The following is a 17,672-nucleotide window of genomic DNA, read 5'->3' as shown; positions in this document are numbered from 1 at the left end:
ACTGCCTGGATGTCATCAGTGAAGCAGGCAACATATACAATAAAAAAAAAAAAAAAAAAAAAAAATGGGGCCAGAAACTCTACAAGTACAGGGTGCTGTTGTAGAGAATCTTCTATTGGTCAGATATGATTTGATTTATATCAGAATCATACTTTTCATTTCCGACTTCATGTTCTAGATGAGAGTGCGCAAAAATAGTTTGTCTCACTGAGTCAAAAAATGTGAGGCGGATCAATTGTGTGAATTTGTTATTCACGGGGAGCAAGAATAAGCAGTCAGACTCATGACACCTGTGTGTTAAACATAATCAAATGTATTTATGTCCTCAGGAGCTCTCTATTAAGTGAACTGCTGAGAGTCTAAAAACTCCTGAGTATTTGTGCAGGTCTCTTGGTGTTTTGGATCACTGTCTCACTAATATGCACACAGTAATAAACAGTAGTGAAGTGAAGTGAGCGTGACATTGTTCATTTTTACATTTCCATCATTTTTGTTTTGCAGGTGTCTGAGGATTTGCGCAGGTCTGTCAGTGGTTTGTATCACTGTGCGGTATCTCACACAGTAATAAACAGCTGTGTCCTCCGTCTGCAGATTCTGTCCTGTTATTGTTGCTGTTCCAGCAGAAGTGTCTCTGCTGTAGCTGAACTTGTTCTTTAAAGCATCATTTTTATAAAAGCCTCCTCCACCCCATTGGTAAAAAAATCCAGTCCATTGCTTTTCCTTCACGTTGTCTGATCCAACTTGTTGCATAGCTGTTATCAGTCACAGAATAACCAGAGACCTGACAGGTGATGGTCAAAGACTGTCCAGGCTGCACAGACCTTGCATCTGGCTGGATGAGATCAATACTGTACACACCTGTGGAAACAGAAATGAACATTATCTCCATCATTTATCTGCTTTTCTAATGTTTTCATGAAAGTGAATCGTGTAAAAGCTCCTCACATGATCCAGCAGAGAGCAGCAGTATCAGAGCTAACATGTTTGAAGTTGAAATCATCAGCGCTCATCTGTCCTCTCACTGACACATATTGCATATTCTTCGATGCATTATATTTTTTGGTTTGTTTCTGTTTTTTCCTGTTTTCCCCCAATGATAGGTTTGATTGCTGTATTGTCACGATTGAACTTGTTAATTTATATCTTTCATTTACTTTTTATAATTACTGTACTTAAACATTATCTCATACAAAAACACACAATTATTTTAGTTAAAATAAATTTGTGTTGGTGCCATGAAAGTTAGAAACTGATCACAAGCAGCTGAAAGCAGAACAGTGTTTAGCTAACATTAAATAAGCATATATACAAAAGAGTTTCTTTTCCTCTTTTTCTCTCCTCAGAAATGATACCCAAGATGAGGACAATTTGTACATTTGAGATGGTGTCACTTTGCAGAATGTGTGGGAATTCAGAAGGACTTCCACTGGGATGTGAAGAAGGAGAGTGGAGCTACTGAAAACTATGCAGTGTTACTGAGTGTTTCTCTTTTCTCATTTTTTCTTAAAATTACAAACAACTTTGTATTCTATGAATCAAGGAAAGATATAAATAACTGTGAAGTTGGCGAATAGTGTTTACAGGACACAGTGATTGGTTCTCCTGGTCTGCTAACCACTGGCCCTGATGAGGTGAGAGACTGACAGAGACTGACGAGCGAGCAGCTGAAAGAGATACAGAATGTAAATGGCGAGAGAAGCAGGCATCTAATAATTCTGCTCCTTTCCTTTTACAGACTTCACTTTTGCGAAGCAATGAAAGAGATTTATCATTGGATGCCCTCTAGTGTTCAAAAGTATTTTTCAAAACAAATCCCCGTCCAAATAGCTATTTTTATCTCTGAAATTTGCACATGCAATATCTCTGCTATAGAACAATAATTTTACTAAAGAGCCATCTTTTGTGAACCTTGCCTGTTGTGAATACTTATTGTAAGTAAGTTTTTTATCTATTTATTTACTTTTTTATATTTAAGTGCTCCTTTTTTGTTGGTAGCGATGATCATGATCGGCGTGGCACAATGCTGGAAATTACAAACTTGGGGAATGGGGGCCTCTTCAAATCACTAGTCCTTTGTGTGACTTGTTTCAGTTTATTTACAGTGATCAACTATGTGTTCAATTTTTCTGCAGTTCATCATTTGTGAGTGTGATAAAAAAAACCAAAAAAAAACCTCATGTCTTCTCATATTACATCACATTGTGACTTTAAGTAAAATCAGTCTTAAATGCTCAACTTGCCATGGTGCTTGAAATCAGTGAGGTTTTTGTGCACCTGCTCCTCTGGTTTCACTCACTGTGGTGTGTTGGGCACAGAAGTAAACAGCAGAATCTTCTGCTGTCAGGCTCTTAATCTCGAGGTACTGAGTGCTGCTGGGAACATCTTCAGTCATGAGGAAACGACTTTGAAAGGAGCTGCTATAGCTAGCAGAGTTTGAACCTGAATTCATTATACCAATCCACTCCAGAGCTTTCCCGGGTCTCTGTCGTATCCAGCTGAAATATCCTCTTGTCAGAGGAAGACTGGTCCAGTTTAACATCACTCCATACTCCTGTAAGCAAACAGATCATCATCAATGTTTGCGAAGAGAAAAAACAAAATTATAATTATAATTTATTAAAACTGCTCAGAATGATCCCAAAAAGAGTGGATTCTGTTCATCTAAATGTAGCGTTTTCGTTTTTCTTCAGTCATCCGAGTGACCTAGTGAGTGAAAAATCTTCTCTCCCACTGAAAATGCTATGTCCAGATGAACAGAATCAATTTTTGTTTGGGGATATCTTTACCTGGATGGTTTAGCATGCATCAAGACACTGTTCAGAATGATGTATAATGTGTCACTGTCTTTTCTCTGCATAAGATAAAATTCCTATCAGAAAACAAAAGACTACTGATGAATGTTTTGCTACTGAAACACACCAAGAGGCAAATATTTTATTTATCTGTTGTTTTGTATCATTGTGGTCCTACATAACTGGCAGACAAAAAGACGCAGCTGTTTTTACTAAAAGATAAATTCACATGATTGAACTGAGCACACATATGCTAATTCACACTGCCATCATTCACATTTACAATATTTTTGAGACTGGTGGCTGAGTGATTTTGCAGGGGTTTCTTATCAGTTTGTATTACTGTGTCACTGTCACACACACAGTAATGAACAGCTACCAAACATGCTGTCTGACCCAACGTGTCGCATAGCTGTCATCTGTCATAGAATAACCAGAGACCTGGCAGCTAATGGTCAAAGTCTTTCCAGGCTGCACAGCCATTAAATCTGGCTGAATAAGATCAATACTGTTCCTTTCTGATTTCAATGTGTCTACCACACATGTGCGTTCCTACTCCAGCACTTTCATTCTAATTCTGAATTTTAGACAATATTCAAGACAAGCAATTTGAGATGAAAACAAGAGTACAGGCAGTACATGTCTCCTCAGTGATGAAAAATCCAATCTATCGGTTCTCCTTCATGTTATTTTAACCCAATCTGTTGCACAGTTGCTATTTAGTTGAGAGTGAAAAAGCAGGTATCCAAAGATGGAAAGTAAACTTACTTGCTTGACATGACATGCTACAGGGAGACATATTGCACATTTGACTTTAAAACCAAGTTTGTAATAGTGTATGCGTTAGTTGGCAGAATGGCTGCATTAAATATAAAGATTGCTTCAGAAAAAAAAAAAAAATCTCCCTGGAGCAAAGCATGTAACTTGACCAGCCAGAAAATAAATCATAATCTGATTCATAAACACACTTCCTTCTGAATGCACAGAAAAAGCAGCTTCTGGTTCACACAGGAAACTGCAATCATTGCTGATCCTTGCTGATCCTAAATGAAGAGACTTAAAGCTGACTGCCTTCTAGTGTACTGATAAGATCTGTCACATCAGTTTTGAATTGTAAAACATGGTTATTTCTTTGATACCTAGACAGTCATTTTAACCATCAAATTGTAAAGGCGGTTGTGTGAGACAGTTTGTTTTTTTCAGTTTTGTTTTTTTTTTTTAAGAAAAAGTAATTTCAGACTTTCAAGACTAAAATGATCACATTTTGGGATGTATTTTTGCCCTCATCGAATGCAAAAATGGGTCAAATTTGCTAGACTCCTAAAAACAATTTCAACCCCTGCTTTTCCTCTAAGTGAAGTCTTTGTGTTCCCTCAATGGGGACAAAACCACAGGAATCTTCTAAAAAGGTGCTGTAACTCATATCTGGACAAAAGCAGATAACCAGCAAAACAGATGAAAATGTTAAATATTTGTAAGAAACACGCAAGTATGATGACAGCTTATGATTCTGCACACATGTTAGAATTTCACAGTGACTAAAATTATGAAGTACTTCACTCACTGTGTGTGATAAACACAACAAAAGAGAATATTTAGTCTTCATTATCATCAATTATCATCCACACATAACAGTGTTCTCATGAGCATTGCAAAATTTTTCATTCCAAATTCAATTCATATTTTCCTCAACAAATTATTTCATACTTGTCCTGACACAGGGAAGATATTGTACATCTGTTGAACCAGCTCCCATCATTGTGAGTCTCGAGCACAATAATAAACAGCAGAATCTTCAGTCTTCAGACTGTTCATCTGCAGATACAGCTGCTGTTTGCTGTTGTCTCTGGAGATTATAAACCGGCCTTGGACTGAGGGAGAGTAGAAAGCTTTGCTACTATCAGTATAAATGAGAGCAATCCACTCCAGTCCTTTTCCAGGAGCCTGTCTGATCCAGTGTATCCAGTAGCTGCTGAATGTGAATCCAGAGCCTGTGCAGGTCAATCTGTGGGATTCTCCAGGTCTTTTAACTGCTGGTTCAGACTGTGTTAGGGTCTGACAATCAACACCTGTCAACAGCAATAAAATAGGCAGATAATAAATTATTTCAAACATAAATTAAAAGAACTATATTTTTGTATTTATTTACTTATTTGTAAAAGGTTTCACCTGCACAGTAGACAGTCAAAAGTAGCAGTGCTGTTTTACAATCCATCTTGATTAACTGTGTCTGCTCACTATTCTCTGCACGCTGTCAGCACTCTGATAAGTAGAGGTGGACGAAAGAATATTTGCATCAGCTCCTCCTCAAAAATAGCAGAGAAAAGGTGAGTAAGTAAAGAGTTTTTACTCAGAATAAATTACCCACCCACAAAAAAGAAAAAAAAAACTGTGCTAAAAACTATGAATTATTAATTTATGAACGTTCATCTCTGTTGTCGCACAAGCAGAACTAGAATAAAGCTGGCAGTCATCTCTATTGTATTGAACCTGGACAATTCTTCATTCGTCATTCTTTCAATATTGTTCACAGTATCGTTATTTCAGTGTGAAAAACTTAATATATTTTTTCATTTTAATAAAGGCCGCAGCACTTTTTTTCAAATATAATTTACAAATAAATGCAGGGGATGCAAAAATAAGAACCAATGAGTTTATAAACACACGATCAACCATGTTTGAGTGTTTTCAATTTAAAATTCAGCTACAGCCTTGTTCAGACACTGAACTGGATTCATCACTGATCTCAATGTTTTCTAAAAGGGGAGACTATTGGAGTTCTCTTTTCCCTTTTTTAATTTATTTTAAACCAAAAAAATCAAATATTATTTTTAAAACCTCTATGTTCAGTATATATTGTTTTTGTTTATTAGTTGTCTGTTAGCTTTGTTGCTAATTCTGTCTCACAGATCACTGTTTGCATCTTCATCAAAACAAACATGCTATCAGATGAATTGGACTGAACTTGGCAGTCATCCTTATTGTGTTGAACATGGACAATTGATTGGCATTTTAATGTTGGACTGCAGTTAGAGAAAAAATTGACAGTGATTATTTATTACAATGCCCGGGGTATGTTTTGTTTATGTGGTTTGGGTTTACATAATAATATATAGGAAGCTGCCATTACATGTAATGGCTGTAATGTAATTACACACCGTAAGGGTGTGTTTTAACTGATGAAACTGTGCCGTACTCAGGCTCGGACATCTGATTGCTGCCTTTTACAAGCTTTATTGCACAAGCATAAGCTAACACAAGTACAGTAACCGTGCCTTTACAGAAACCAGGTAATCAACTGAAAGACACAAAATAAAACAACCATACAACATTAACAAAGCAACCCTATTAATGACAGTACAGTTTGGTAATAGTCATATTTATAGCTTTAACACATGATTTAGCCAACACAGAAACTCAGCAGCTCGGCTTCATCAGTCATAACAGCAATATCAATGAAAAGAAGATCCGGCAGGTAGGATCTATGAGCGGCTGTTAACACGTACCATCCCAGACTTACATAAATCACTCCATCTTAAATAAATTCGTCATTTAAAGCAAATACGGGTCTGGCTGATACTAAATCACAACAAAATAAATTGGCATGTTAGAAATATGGGAAAAAACCACACACCTGCCACTTGGGCTACGTGTCAGACTAAGTAGGCCACAATAACCAGTAGCAGTAAACACTAATATAGAGAACAAGAAACTCTTATAACCGTGTTTTAAACAGGTTGGACTTCCCCACACCAAAGACTCCCCAGTCTGTAAGTATTTCTTGGATACTTCGGGGAACGAGCCACGTCCCTCTTGCTGCTCTACTGGCAGTAACACCACCAGCCTCCTTACGTCCCTGTGGAGAATGGTGGAATGACATGGTTCGCCAACCTTCATTGCATTGGACCAGTTGATGGGATGACTACAACAAATCCTTACTTTGACGTCCCGAACAACACCCCGGCCATCTGGATCTGCCTCCTCCATGCGGCCCACCAATAAATTGGCATGTTAGAAATATAGGAAAAAATCCACACAATGCTTATGGTTATAGGATGTAGACCAAGGGCGTAGATTTGGCATGGACGGAAGGGACATGTCCCCACCAATATCCAGCGATTATTGAATTGTCCCCACTAATAATTTGATCTCTTTGAGTAAAGAAATACAAACCCGATAGAAAGAAAAAACGATCTGTCAACGTCTCATTCGCCCAGCGGTGCAGAAAGAGATAAATTACGTTCTCTACTGGAGTCCTACCTCATGTGACAAATATGGCCAATGTGATTGGCTGTGCCTTTCAGGGAGTTCTGTTTAGTTTTAGCAGCGGCAATCCTGCGCTGCGATGACCTGCAAGGAGGAGAGGAGGATGGCAGCAAAAAGGAAGAACCTGGATATAAGAAAGTATTTTTCAAAGAAACCTGTAAGTCACTTAAAGCCAAGTTAACTCGTAAAATGTGTCCGTCATAATAACGTTACAGGCAATACCAGGCCATACATGCCAACCCTCCCGATTTTTCCGGGAGAATCACAAATTTCAGTGCCCCTCCCTAAAATCTCCCGGAGCCACCATTCTCCCCAATTTCTCCCGATTTTCCACCCGGACAACAAAATTGAAAAACCATATCCTAGATTGGCCCAGCCAATTCCAGTTTCCAACAATAGCTGCTACTACTGCAGCTACTTAGTATTAATATTACTCTTATTACTCTTTCTGGGTCGCGAAATAAACTTTTAACATATTTTCAGGCGAGAATGTAGTTGTGTAAACTTCAAATAACTTAAACATGTTATTGTTTGGCCTTTTTCAGTGTTTTATTTGTTCGTGAGTAAATCGGTTTGGCTGAGATTAAAGTTATTAGATTAGATTAGATTAGATTAGATAAAACTTTATTAATCCCTCGGAAGGGTTCCTCCGGGGTTTTCACACAGTTGAATAAATGTCAAACAGAAAACTGATTAAACAGAAGTGTGAGATGGTCGAGAATCTACGCAAGCGTCCGGTTATATTTTATTTTATTTAGACAGCAAGGAGCAGACGGCAGAGGTGACGTAATTATGAAGGCTAGACTCCCCAATTTCACAGTCGCTCATTTCCGGTCTACCCGGCTTTCGGAGGACCCGGCCCACTTAGACCGCGAAGGCCGGGTCCTCAGGTGGACGCAGCCTCTGAATTTGGACACCCCGGAACAGGCCGGTGACATTTAACTTGTTTTTTTCCGATAAGTAAACACTGTAAAAACCCCTTTGAATGTCTCCCTAATTCTGAGGTCTCAAGGTTGGCAAGTATGTGCTAGGCTTTGGTCCACATCAGTCTAAAACGGTATGTAACCATGAAAAAAGTGTTGCCATGTCCACCAGGACAGTATAGTATAGACTCCTTCACATAGTGGACATTGAGTTGTTGTGTGGGGCACCAGTAGTTCATGTCTGTTGCTGTAGTAGTTCATGTTTAGAATAAAAAGTCCCAGCTCACTGAGTTGATCGGAGCAATAGTGCCTAAAATGTTGCATAATTTTGCTGAGAGATCTTTTACTTTGTGGTAATCTTAGATGAGTAGTTTTATGGACAAAAACCACCAGGTCATTCAGTGTTCCCTTAGTGCTAATGTGTAAGAGATGTTGGTGTACTATAACTGAAGTAATGTTGTTAGGTCCTTAAAGTCATATTCTTTTATTGTCATGACTGTATTTGAAGCTTTTTTTTTTTTAATTTTTGTATGATACCTGATTTATATGGAATATGGCTGAAGTAAACTAAAGTCTAAAATCAGTCATTTGTTTAATAGTAATTTAACATTATATAATTCACATATAAAACTATGAATTGTAATTTTAAATGGTTTAAAAGAATGTAGAATAGCATATGTAGGCAAGTATATTTCTCCTTTTTTTTATCAAGAAGCAAAGACAAAAAGGAAAAAAAAAAAAGAAACAGCGCAGGGTTCGGTGGTTGAATCATCCGTCCCCACCAATGCCAAAACCAAATCTACGCCCTTGATGTAGACAAACAAAGTGTGATAAATGAGGCTGGCGATTTTCAAACATCCTCAGTTTTATTAGGAGTCAAGAAGTCTAAAACAAAAAATACTCTACATAATGACAGTCCATCCCTTTGTTTGATTAAATTCTGAAATCATATATGTCATCAAATTAAACATTTCTTCATATGTAATTATAACACAGTGGAGTTACAGAAAGATATTTAAATATATTTAATTTATAGAATAATACATATTTCTGTTCTTTCTAATAACTGAACAAAACTGATCATCTTCTTTCTCAAGAAGTGATGAATTACATAGAACACCGTCTTTCTCCTTATTCCTATTTACCATGTGTGGTTGTATCATGCTGAGTATTTGTGCAGGTTTGTGTTACTGTGGCCCGTAGGCTCACACAGTAATACACAGCTGTGTCCTCAGGCTGCACATTCTGTCCTGTTATTGTCACTGTTCCAGCAGAAGTGTCTCTGCTGAAGCTGAACTTGTTCTTTAAAGCATCATTTTTATAAACATTGTCTCCCCACTGATGAAAAATCCAATCCATTGGTTTCTCTTCACGCTGTCTCACCCACCCTGTTGCATAGTCGTTATCAGTCAAAGAATAACCAGTGACCTGACAGGTGATGGTCAAAGACCGTCCAGGCTGCACAACCAATGAGTCTGGCTGGATAAAATCAATACTGTACACACCTGTGGAAACATAAATCATCATTATATCCAGCATTTATCGGAGTATTTAGAATTTCTAATGTGTTTATTAGAATGGTTCAATTCAAAGCTCCTCACAGGATCCAGCAGCCGCCAGCAGTATCAGAGAGAACATGATTGATGTTAAAGTTGAAATGATGTAAGCTCATTTGTCCTCGCACTGACACACAGGCACCACTTCCTATATAATAGGTTAATTTAGCATATTTTTAAATAAATGTAAATACAATATTAAAATTCCTTCATGAAGATAAATACATAGCCACATGTTTCCACCTGCAGTAAATCTGGCATCATAGTGCACTTCAAGCACTGTAATGAGCCATATATGTATATATATATATATAAAGAGGAGTCCTCTAATGTTATTTAATGTTATTTAGTCTTTTTCCTCTTTAACATTGTTCTAGTTATGGCAAAGAGGTAGTAGTACAAGAACATGTCATAACCAGACAAGAGTTGTCAGTGTAGTTGTCAGCCGAAGAGATGCGAGCCTGTTCATGTCTGATGGTAAATATGAAAAAAGGTTTGATGCTAATTTGAATATTTTTGCATCTGATTATTTCCATTTAAAATGATGATTGAGTAGACTGTTCATTTTCTCTCTCTGTTTTCCTTTCCCTTTTTAAAGCAGTTTAAATGCTTGTGCAGTAGGTAGGCGGTGTCTTCTCCTCCATAGTTGCTTTTTGAACATAATCAGTGGACTAAAATGAGCCCCTATTTTTAGCAAAACAAAGACCACTGATTATGTCATTATATTGAAACACTGCATCTATTGCTTTTAATCTATTTAAACAGCTGGGATGTCTGGTGAGGCCTTAAATTATCCTCTCATATATGAACAACTGCCTGTGACCATTTCAACTTATCATTATGTTTTATTAATTTTTGGTCACTTTGGTTGATAGTGAGATCACATTCATGATGGCACCACAGGAGACACCAGTGGAGAGCTTAATTGTGTGAAAAGTAAAGAACTTCTCAAGCAAGTGCAATGAAGACATTATTACAGCCACTATTACAGCAACAGTCTTAATAGATTAAGTATTAGTAATATTGCCATAATACCACAGTTATGATGCAAGATAAATACAGCATAAAGGGCTGTAGGAGTTTGTACAGCTGCTTAAACAAATTAGTCACTGTGAGTCTCGAGCACAATAATAAACAGCAGAATCTTCAGTCTTCAGACTGTTCATCTGCAGATACAGCTGCTGTCTGCTGTTGTCTCTGGAGATGATAAAACGGCCTTGGACTGACTGAGAGTAGTAAGTGGTTCCCCCACTGCTGCTAATATAAGCAATCCACTCCAGTCCTTTTCCAGGAGCCTGTCTAATCCAGTGCATACTGTAGCCACCAAAGTTATATCCAGAGGCTGTACAGGTCAATCTGTGGGATTCTCCAGGCCTTTTAACCACTGGTCCAGATTCTGTCAGAGTCTGCCCATGAAGACCTATCGATAGAAATAAGTAGGCAGTTAAGAAAATAAATTATTTTCAACATAAACAAACATAAGAACATGAAAAGAGTTTTTGTCAAGAGTTTTACCTGCACAGCAGACAGTCAAAATTAGTAGCACTGTGCTAAAGACCATCTTGTTTAACTTAGTCAGTCCACTATTCTCTCCAGACTCGAAGCAGCCAGATAAGTAGGTGGAAGACATGTAAATATTTGCATATGTTGGGGGTCTCAAACAAAGGAGTACTCAAATACTTTACATTTCAAATTAATCTGAAATTAAACAATAAAATGAAAACATCTTCACCAATTTTTTTAGAAAAACATATTTACAAAATTTACAGAAAATGTTGTATTAAATTATGCCTTAACGTCTGAATAAGGTGTTGTGATGTAGCATCAAATGGAGAGTAACTGTTTATGCAGGAGTTATAAATTATACTGTATACTTTTAAGAGGGGTGGACTTACATCTCATGTCTGAAAGAGGGTAAACGAACTTGATATCTAGACTTTTATGTGTAAAATAATACAGTGTGTTAAAACCGAGTTTATCTTTATGTGCTTTTGCTAATAGTAAATTGTCTTTATTCTCAAACATGTAATCAAAGTATAAGTCTCAATAATATGTTGAATCAGAAATGTAGTTGCAGTTATGAAAATGTCTGTTTTAATTCTATGTGTAGACATGATTCAGGTTTTACTTTGGCAGATTGGTGTCTCTCTGTGTTTGAGACCGGCAGCAGGAATGTGTAAAATAAGAAATGTGTCTCTCCAGCCCATCATTATGCATGATTTTTAATAAGAGAAATCTTTTTAAGTATGTTGTAATTATCAAACAGTGTAATGATTTATATGTGATTTTGCTCATAGTTAATCATGCTCAATTGCTTTTAATACTAATACTGAAGTATAAGTTTAACCAACATAAGATTGAGATACACTGAGATTCCGCATGGAGTGGCCTGATCAGGCAAAGATGGCCTTGGAGGCTGTGTGTATTTGTGCAACAAGGATATTAGAGGGAAGTAATGAGACTCGAAAGAGCCCCTAATCAAAAAAGAATGTATAAAAGGTGCAGAAGAGAGAAGGTGTTCATCCCTTCGTCTCCTATGACATAAGCAGTACAGAAGATTAACAAGTTCACACTTGGAAATTCCAGCAGAGATGCCAGAGGGATCAACCGCTGCCTGAATTGTGGACTCACGATCCCGTAATCTCCTGGTATCTAAAATCTATTTCAGTAGATACAAATGAATTTTTACCTAGAACTGCCTCAATGTACAAACATTTGTAGCAAGTGTACAATTGACTTTTTTAATTTTTGTGTGTTTTGGATTACTTTTGGTAAAATAATCAAATCTTGAGCTGAAAGAATGACGCTTAGAACAAAAATTGCTAAAACAGGAGGCATTTGACCCAAACAGTATGTAAGGGTTGATTCATGTCTGGTTTTGTAACTTCTTTTTTGATTTAAATATTTTTTACCAGCACCTTCTGTCCATCTGTGTCTCAGTCCTCAATAGCTCATCTGTTCACTGACTGTTGGTGATTGTTCACTAACAGTCACATATTTCAACTATTCTTCCATCCCTTCAGTGGCTTTCAGTGAAGTTCTATAATTTCCATTATAGAAGAAGACTCCAATTTTGTCTCTCTTCAAACTCCTCTAAGTGAAATATTGGTGACTATTATGTAGTTTTTAAACTAAAGTTTACGAATAAATGACAAATGTGTGAATTTAAGAAAATAAGATTTAACAAAAGCTAGCTCCTCTGGTCTTCTGGCTCTTTTAAAATTTAAAGCTAAAACACAGCTTGATTCACACATAAAGGAAGAGTCATTATGAACCTTGTTTTCTAAAGGTAGAAACTTCATAGTGACCACCCTTCACAGTTCTGATAATATGAAGTGCAATACTGTTTTTTGACACATCCTTAGTGTTTTTCAAGAAAATCCAAACTGTACTATGATTTGTGTGTACAGGTTTAATTTAACACACATGGGCTGAAACCACAAGCTATATTAACTGAAGATTTTGAGACTTATTGCAAGTAATTTTGACTCAATGGATTTCACTGTTGAAATTGTGTCTTCAATAAATGTAGGATCGACATCTACTGAACTTTATATTACATTACTGGTTGTAATGTACTGAAACCTGCTCTCAGTTTTAAAGGAGTACCCAAGATGCAGACCAAGGCAGTGATGCGAGTGAGTTTTATTTACAGGGAATGATGACAAACAGAAGTGGGGATGGCAAGAACATAACTAAGAAATACACTAGACTGAGAAAACTAGAAACCAAACCTGGAACCATAACGTTCAGGGAGAAACATGGACTGTGGAGCAGAGAGACGAATAACACACCAACTTAAGCAGACAAACCGACAAAAAGTACAGGCAGATACACCACTATATATACACATAAGGTAATCAGGAAATGAAAAACAGGAGCACACACAGCTGAACCTAATGGGCAAGATTCAGCTGTGTGTGCTCGCAAGCTGAACACACTGATGTCACACACGGACCTACAAAGAAAAAACAGGAAGTTCACAGACTGTTTTACAGTTTCTTTCAACTTTTGATTACAGCTATTTTCTGTATTGCGATGCTGTGCTGTTACCCAGTACCTAAAGGCAGTGAGTTTTGTCACAGCACTGAAATATATTTTTTCTCAGTAGAGCGGGGACTGATGAATATTTATTTTCTTTCACTGATTCCACTGATGTTTCGTCTAGCTTTAACTTTATGTTAAATGTTGTGTTTTTAATGTTAACTTCAAGCTCTCCAACAGTATCTGTGGAGGTAATAACAAGGTAATAACAAAATGAAGCCCTCTTTCTGTGCCTCAGTATCCTGCTGATGAGATTCATAAAAGGAGTTTTTGGGTTTGTCAATATTCAACATCATGACTGTTTCTCCTGCTATAGTGACCACTAGCTATAACAGTCAGACTTTAAGCTGAGAGTGAAAAAAGAGACAACAAAGATCTGTTTTTCTTAATCTGCTGAAATCCAAACTCACTTGCTCGAAAGAACAGGCTACAGGAAGACATGTTGCACATTTGACTCCGTGATCAAGTTTGCAAAGGTGTACGCACTAGCTGGTAGAATGGATGCATTAGTATAAAGTTGCATTCTGTTTTTCAACAGTTGCAACAGTAACATCTGTTAATATGGGTAGCCTGAATTTTTTTTTTCCTGACTGATAAACAGTCCAATTCCTTCAGTGTGTTGAGCTGTAAAAATATCAGCTTCTTCAGTCTACTTAAAAAAAGAAGAAAAAAAGAAAGCACCCTGTGACCACAGCACAGTCACATATACTGGTGGAGTGATTGCTGATCAAGCTGTTTCCTAAAGACAGAGACTTAACACTGACTGCCCTCTAGTGTCCTGATAAGAGCTGCCACAGTAGTTTTGAGTCTAAATTCTAAAACATGGTTATTTTTATTTTATTTAGACAGTGATTTTAACAATCACATTGTAAAGGCTGTTTGAGACTGTTTTTCATTTGTGTGTTTATTTTTTTATGTATTTAGTCATTCATTTATTTAGTTAGTTTTTATTTTTCTATGTGTGTGTAAGGGTAAGTGAAAAGAATTTCCTACTCCATTGATTTTCCCATCTGAGCCAACCTGTTGCAAAGCTGCTATCAATCAAAGAATAACAAGAGACCTGAAAGGTGATGGTCAAAGGCTGTCCAGGCTGCACAACCCTTGAGTTCAATATTGATACCTTGGTATCAATTTTCTCTCTCATCATGTTCTCTTTGGGTATTCAGGCCTCCTTCCACAATTCAAAGACATGCAGTTAGTGGAGTTTCTATTGGTAATTTCCTCTAAAACGTGTATTCTTATTTCTCGTGACACATGTAGGATTTTGTACAGCTGCTTAACCAGCTCTAGTCACTGTGAGTGTCGAGCACAATAATAAACAGCAGAATCTTCAGTCTTCAGACTGTTCATCTGCAGATAAAGCTGCTGTTTGCTGTTGTCTCTGGAGATGGTAAAGCGGCCTCTAACTGAATCAGAGTAGAACATGCCACTACTATCAGTATAAATGAAAGCAATCCACTCCAGCCCTTTTCCAGGAGCCTGTCTGATCCAATGCATCCAGTAGCTGCTGAATGTGAATCCAGAGGTTGTACAGGTCAGTCTGTGGGATTCTCCAGGCGTCTTAACTGCTGGTTCAGACTGAGTCTGACCATCAACACCTGTCAAGAAACATCAGGCAGATAATAAAAGGAAAACTAAAAAAATAATAATAATAATAATTTTTCTTTTTTGTATTTATTTATTTATTTAGTAAAAGGTTTTACCTGCACAGCAGACAGTCAAAAGCAGCACCACTGTCCTACAGTCCATCTTGTTTAACTGTGTGTGTTGGTCCAGTATCTCTGGATGGTTTCAGTAGTCTCATAAGTAGAGGTGGAGGAAAGAATATTTGCATTTGCACCTCCTAAACCCATGAGAGAAAAGTTGAATAACTAAAGAGATTTTACTCAGAATAAATTACCCCACCCCACAAAAAAGAAAATAAAAACTGTGAATTATTAATTTGTGTACATTCTTCTCTGTTTTCACACAAGTAGAACTAGAATGGAATTGGCAGTCATTTCTATTAAGCTGCATTTTAATGTTGGATTACAGCTATGAATTAATGTGATTCACTGAATAACTATGAACTGTGTTTTGTCTCTGAGGCAGCAGTGTACAGGAAATTACCTATAAATGTAAGAAAAATCAAAAGTAAAAACAGACATTGTGCTTAATAACTTAGCCATTATTAGTGAAAAACAGGCAAGAAAGATGTATCATCAAATCAACTCTGACTAAATGAAGCTGACAGTTAAAAGAGTTTCTACTTGTGTCAACACCTAATATAATATATTAAATATTACGTTTCTGTAATTAATTTTGCTTATTTTCCATAGTTGTAAAGTGCCTGTTTTTTACTTATCTGAGTTTCACTTGTCAACAAATCATTAAATAACTCTAAGGATTAAAAAAATAAATAAAAATAATATTATAAGATATATAAATTGCAAGCCCTCTACCTGATACAGTGCAGATAAAGCCAAATGTTCTTTGTTATGGTGATAAATAGGTAAACAAATCTTTGTGAGAATCAACAAAAGATGTAGAAAAATTAATTATCTTCCAAAATGATGTCATTTAAAAAATTTGTTAAATTCGATTTAAAAAAAGTTTCTTTTTTTTACTTTTTGATATAAGTAGTTGTTCTTTTTTGTGTTGCTGTACACTGATGTCCAGTATCTAAAGATAGTGAGTTTGGTCAAACATTGAAATGTGTTTGTTTTCAGTGGTCTAAGGAGCTTGGAAAAAAAGCATCTGGACTTCTTTAAGTTGCTTGAAGACGTTTCACCTCTCATCCAAGAAGCTTCTTCAGTTCTAGGGTCAAATGGTGGAGAGTCCCAGATTTAAGCTCTGTGGGAGTAACCCACCGAGAGGGACAATGGACCCCCTAATGATCCTCTACCTAATCACATGAGCCAAGGTGTGAAAATGGGTGTAGGTCACAATCAGCCAAGGTTTCGGGTGAGCTCATTGTGAAACCTAGCCCCACCCTATCATGTGATTTCCTGAGGTCAGATGGCCCAGGGTGTGAGTGGGCATTAAATTGGTCATGTGATTTTGACCCGCCGGCGCGTCCGGCGACCCCAGAGGGTTAAGGCATCTGGGAAGGGATCGCAAAACTGGATTATAGATGTCAGACCGTTGGTGTCGTAAACGACCGCCTCTGTTCAAAGATGGTCACTCACAGTGGACATAAATGGCCTCTTTTACTCCTCTTTCAAACCGCTGTCCAAAATGTGAACATTGGCATCCTCGAAAGAGCGACCTTTGTCCTGTAGATGCAGATGGACCGCTGAGTCTTGTCCCATGGAGGTGGCTCTTCTATGTTGTGCCATGCGCTTGTGAAGTGGCTGTTTGGTCTCTCCAATGTAGAGGTCTGGGCATTCCTCATTACACTGTACAGCATACACTACATTGCTAAGTTTGTGTTTTGGGGTTTTGTCTTTGGGATGAACCAGTTTTTGTCTGAGTGTGTTGCTGGTTCTGAAGTACACCGGGATGTCGTGCTTGGAGAAGACTATCCTGAGTTTTTCTGATACACCGGCTACATAGGGGATGACAATGTTGTTGCGTCTGTCTTTCTTATCCTCCCTCGCTGGTGTCTGATCTTCTTTTCTGTGCATCTTTGCTGACTTGATGAAAGCCCAATTAGGATAGCCGCATGTTTTAAGCGCTTCCTTTACATGTGTGTGTTCCTTATTTTTCCCTTCAGGCTTAGAGGGAACATTCTCTGCCCGGTGTCCTGATTCCTCCACGTTTGTGTTCCAGAGGGTGATGGGAGTCAAAGAGGAGGTACTGGTCCGTGTGTGTGGGCTTCAGGTAAACTTCAGTGTTGAGCTTCCCATTCTCTTCAATGCGCACAGCGCAGTCCAGGAAAGGCAAACAGTTATCCTTTGTGTCTTCCCTGGTGAACTTGATGTTTTTATCCACAGCGTTAATGTGAGCAGTGAAAGATTCCACTTCTTGTGTTTTGATTTTGACCCAGGTGTCATCTACATATCTGTACCAGTGGCTGGTTACTCTTCCTTTAAAAGAGCCAAGAGCCTTCCTTTCCACTTCCTCCATGTAAAGGCTGGCTACAATAGGTGACAATGGGGAGCCCATGGCAT

The 17,672-nt window shown here is 37.6% G+C and overlaps 3 protein-coding genes, 2 long non-coding RNA genes and 1 gene segment (V, D, J or C); 2 read left to right on the top strand and 4 right to left on the bottom strand.

Moving 5' to 3' along the window:
* The window catches only part of LOC100709195 (uncharacterized), a 1,346,887-nt gene that overhangs the window by 474,261 nt on the left and 854,954 nt on the right, over window positions 1-17,672 (bottom strand). Inside the window, exon 3 of one of the 4 annotated variants that reach the window (XM_025906576.1) lies at window positions 681-690. The exons of the other annotated variants lie outside the window; for them this stretch is intronic. Coding sequence (XP_025762361.1) covers window positions 681-690 — 10 coding nt within the window. The remainder of the gene's footprint in view (window positions 1-680; window positions 691-17,672) is intronic. 4 annotated transcript variants of the gene reach the window in all.
* Window positions 1-17,672, top strand: part of LOC112846698 (uncharacterized) — a 961,229-nt gene that overhangs the window by 255,357 nt on the left and 688,200 nt on the right. The window lies entirely within an intron of this gene.
* The window catches only part of LOC102076453 (Ig heavy chain Mem5), a 900,359-nt gene that overhangs the window by 227,119 nt on the left and 655,568 nt on the right, over window positions 1-17,672 (bottom strand). The gene's annotated exons all lie outside the window — the stretch shown is intronic.
* Window positions 1-17,672, bottom strand: part of LOC106096470 (immunoglobulin mu heavy chain) — a 1,110,954-nt gene that overhangs the window by 445,729 nt on the left and 647,553 nt on the right. The window lies entirely within an intron of this gene.
* LOC112846703 (uncharacterized) overlaps window positions 1-17,672 on the top strand; it is a 297,478-nt gene that overhangs the window by 253,743 nt on the left and 26,063 nt on the right. The gene's annotated exons all lie outside the window — the stretch shown is intronic.
* LOC109202065 (immunoglobulin heavy variable 3-43-like) lies at window positions 10,586-11,122 on the bottom strand. The segment is given in 2 exon segments: window positions 10,586-10,957; window positions 11,053-11,122. Coding segments are annotated over 2 exon segments (360 nt in total).

Source organism: Oreochromis niloticus, linkage group LG4 (genome assembly GCF_001858045.2).
Source record: "Oreochromis niloticus isolate F11D_XX linkage group LG4, O_niloticus_UMD_NMBU, whole genome shotgun sequence".
NCBI classification, from domain to species: domain Eukaryota; kingdom Metazoa; phylum Chordata; class Actinopteri; order Cichliformes; family Cichlidae; genus Oreochromis; species Oreochromis niloticus.
Note: the sequence above shows the minus strand (reverse complement) of the source record. Positions and strands in the feature narration are given on the sequence as shown.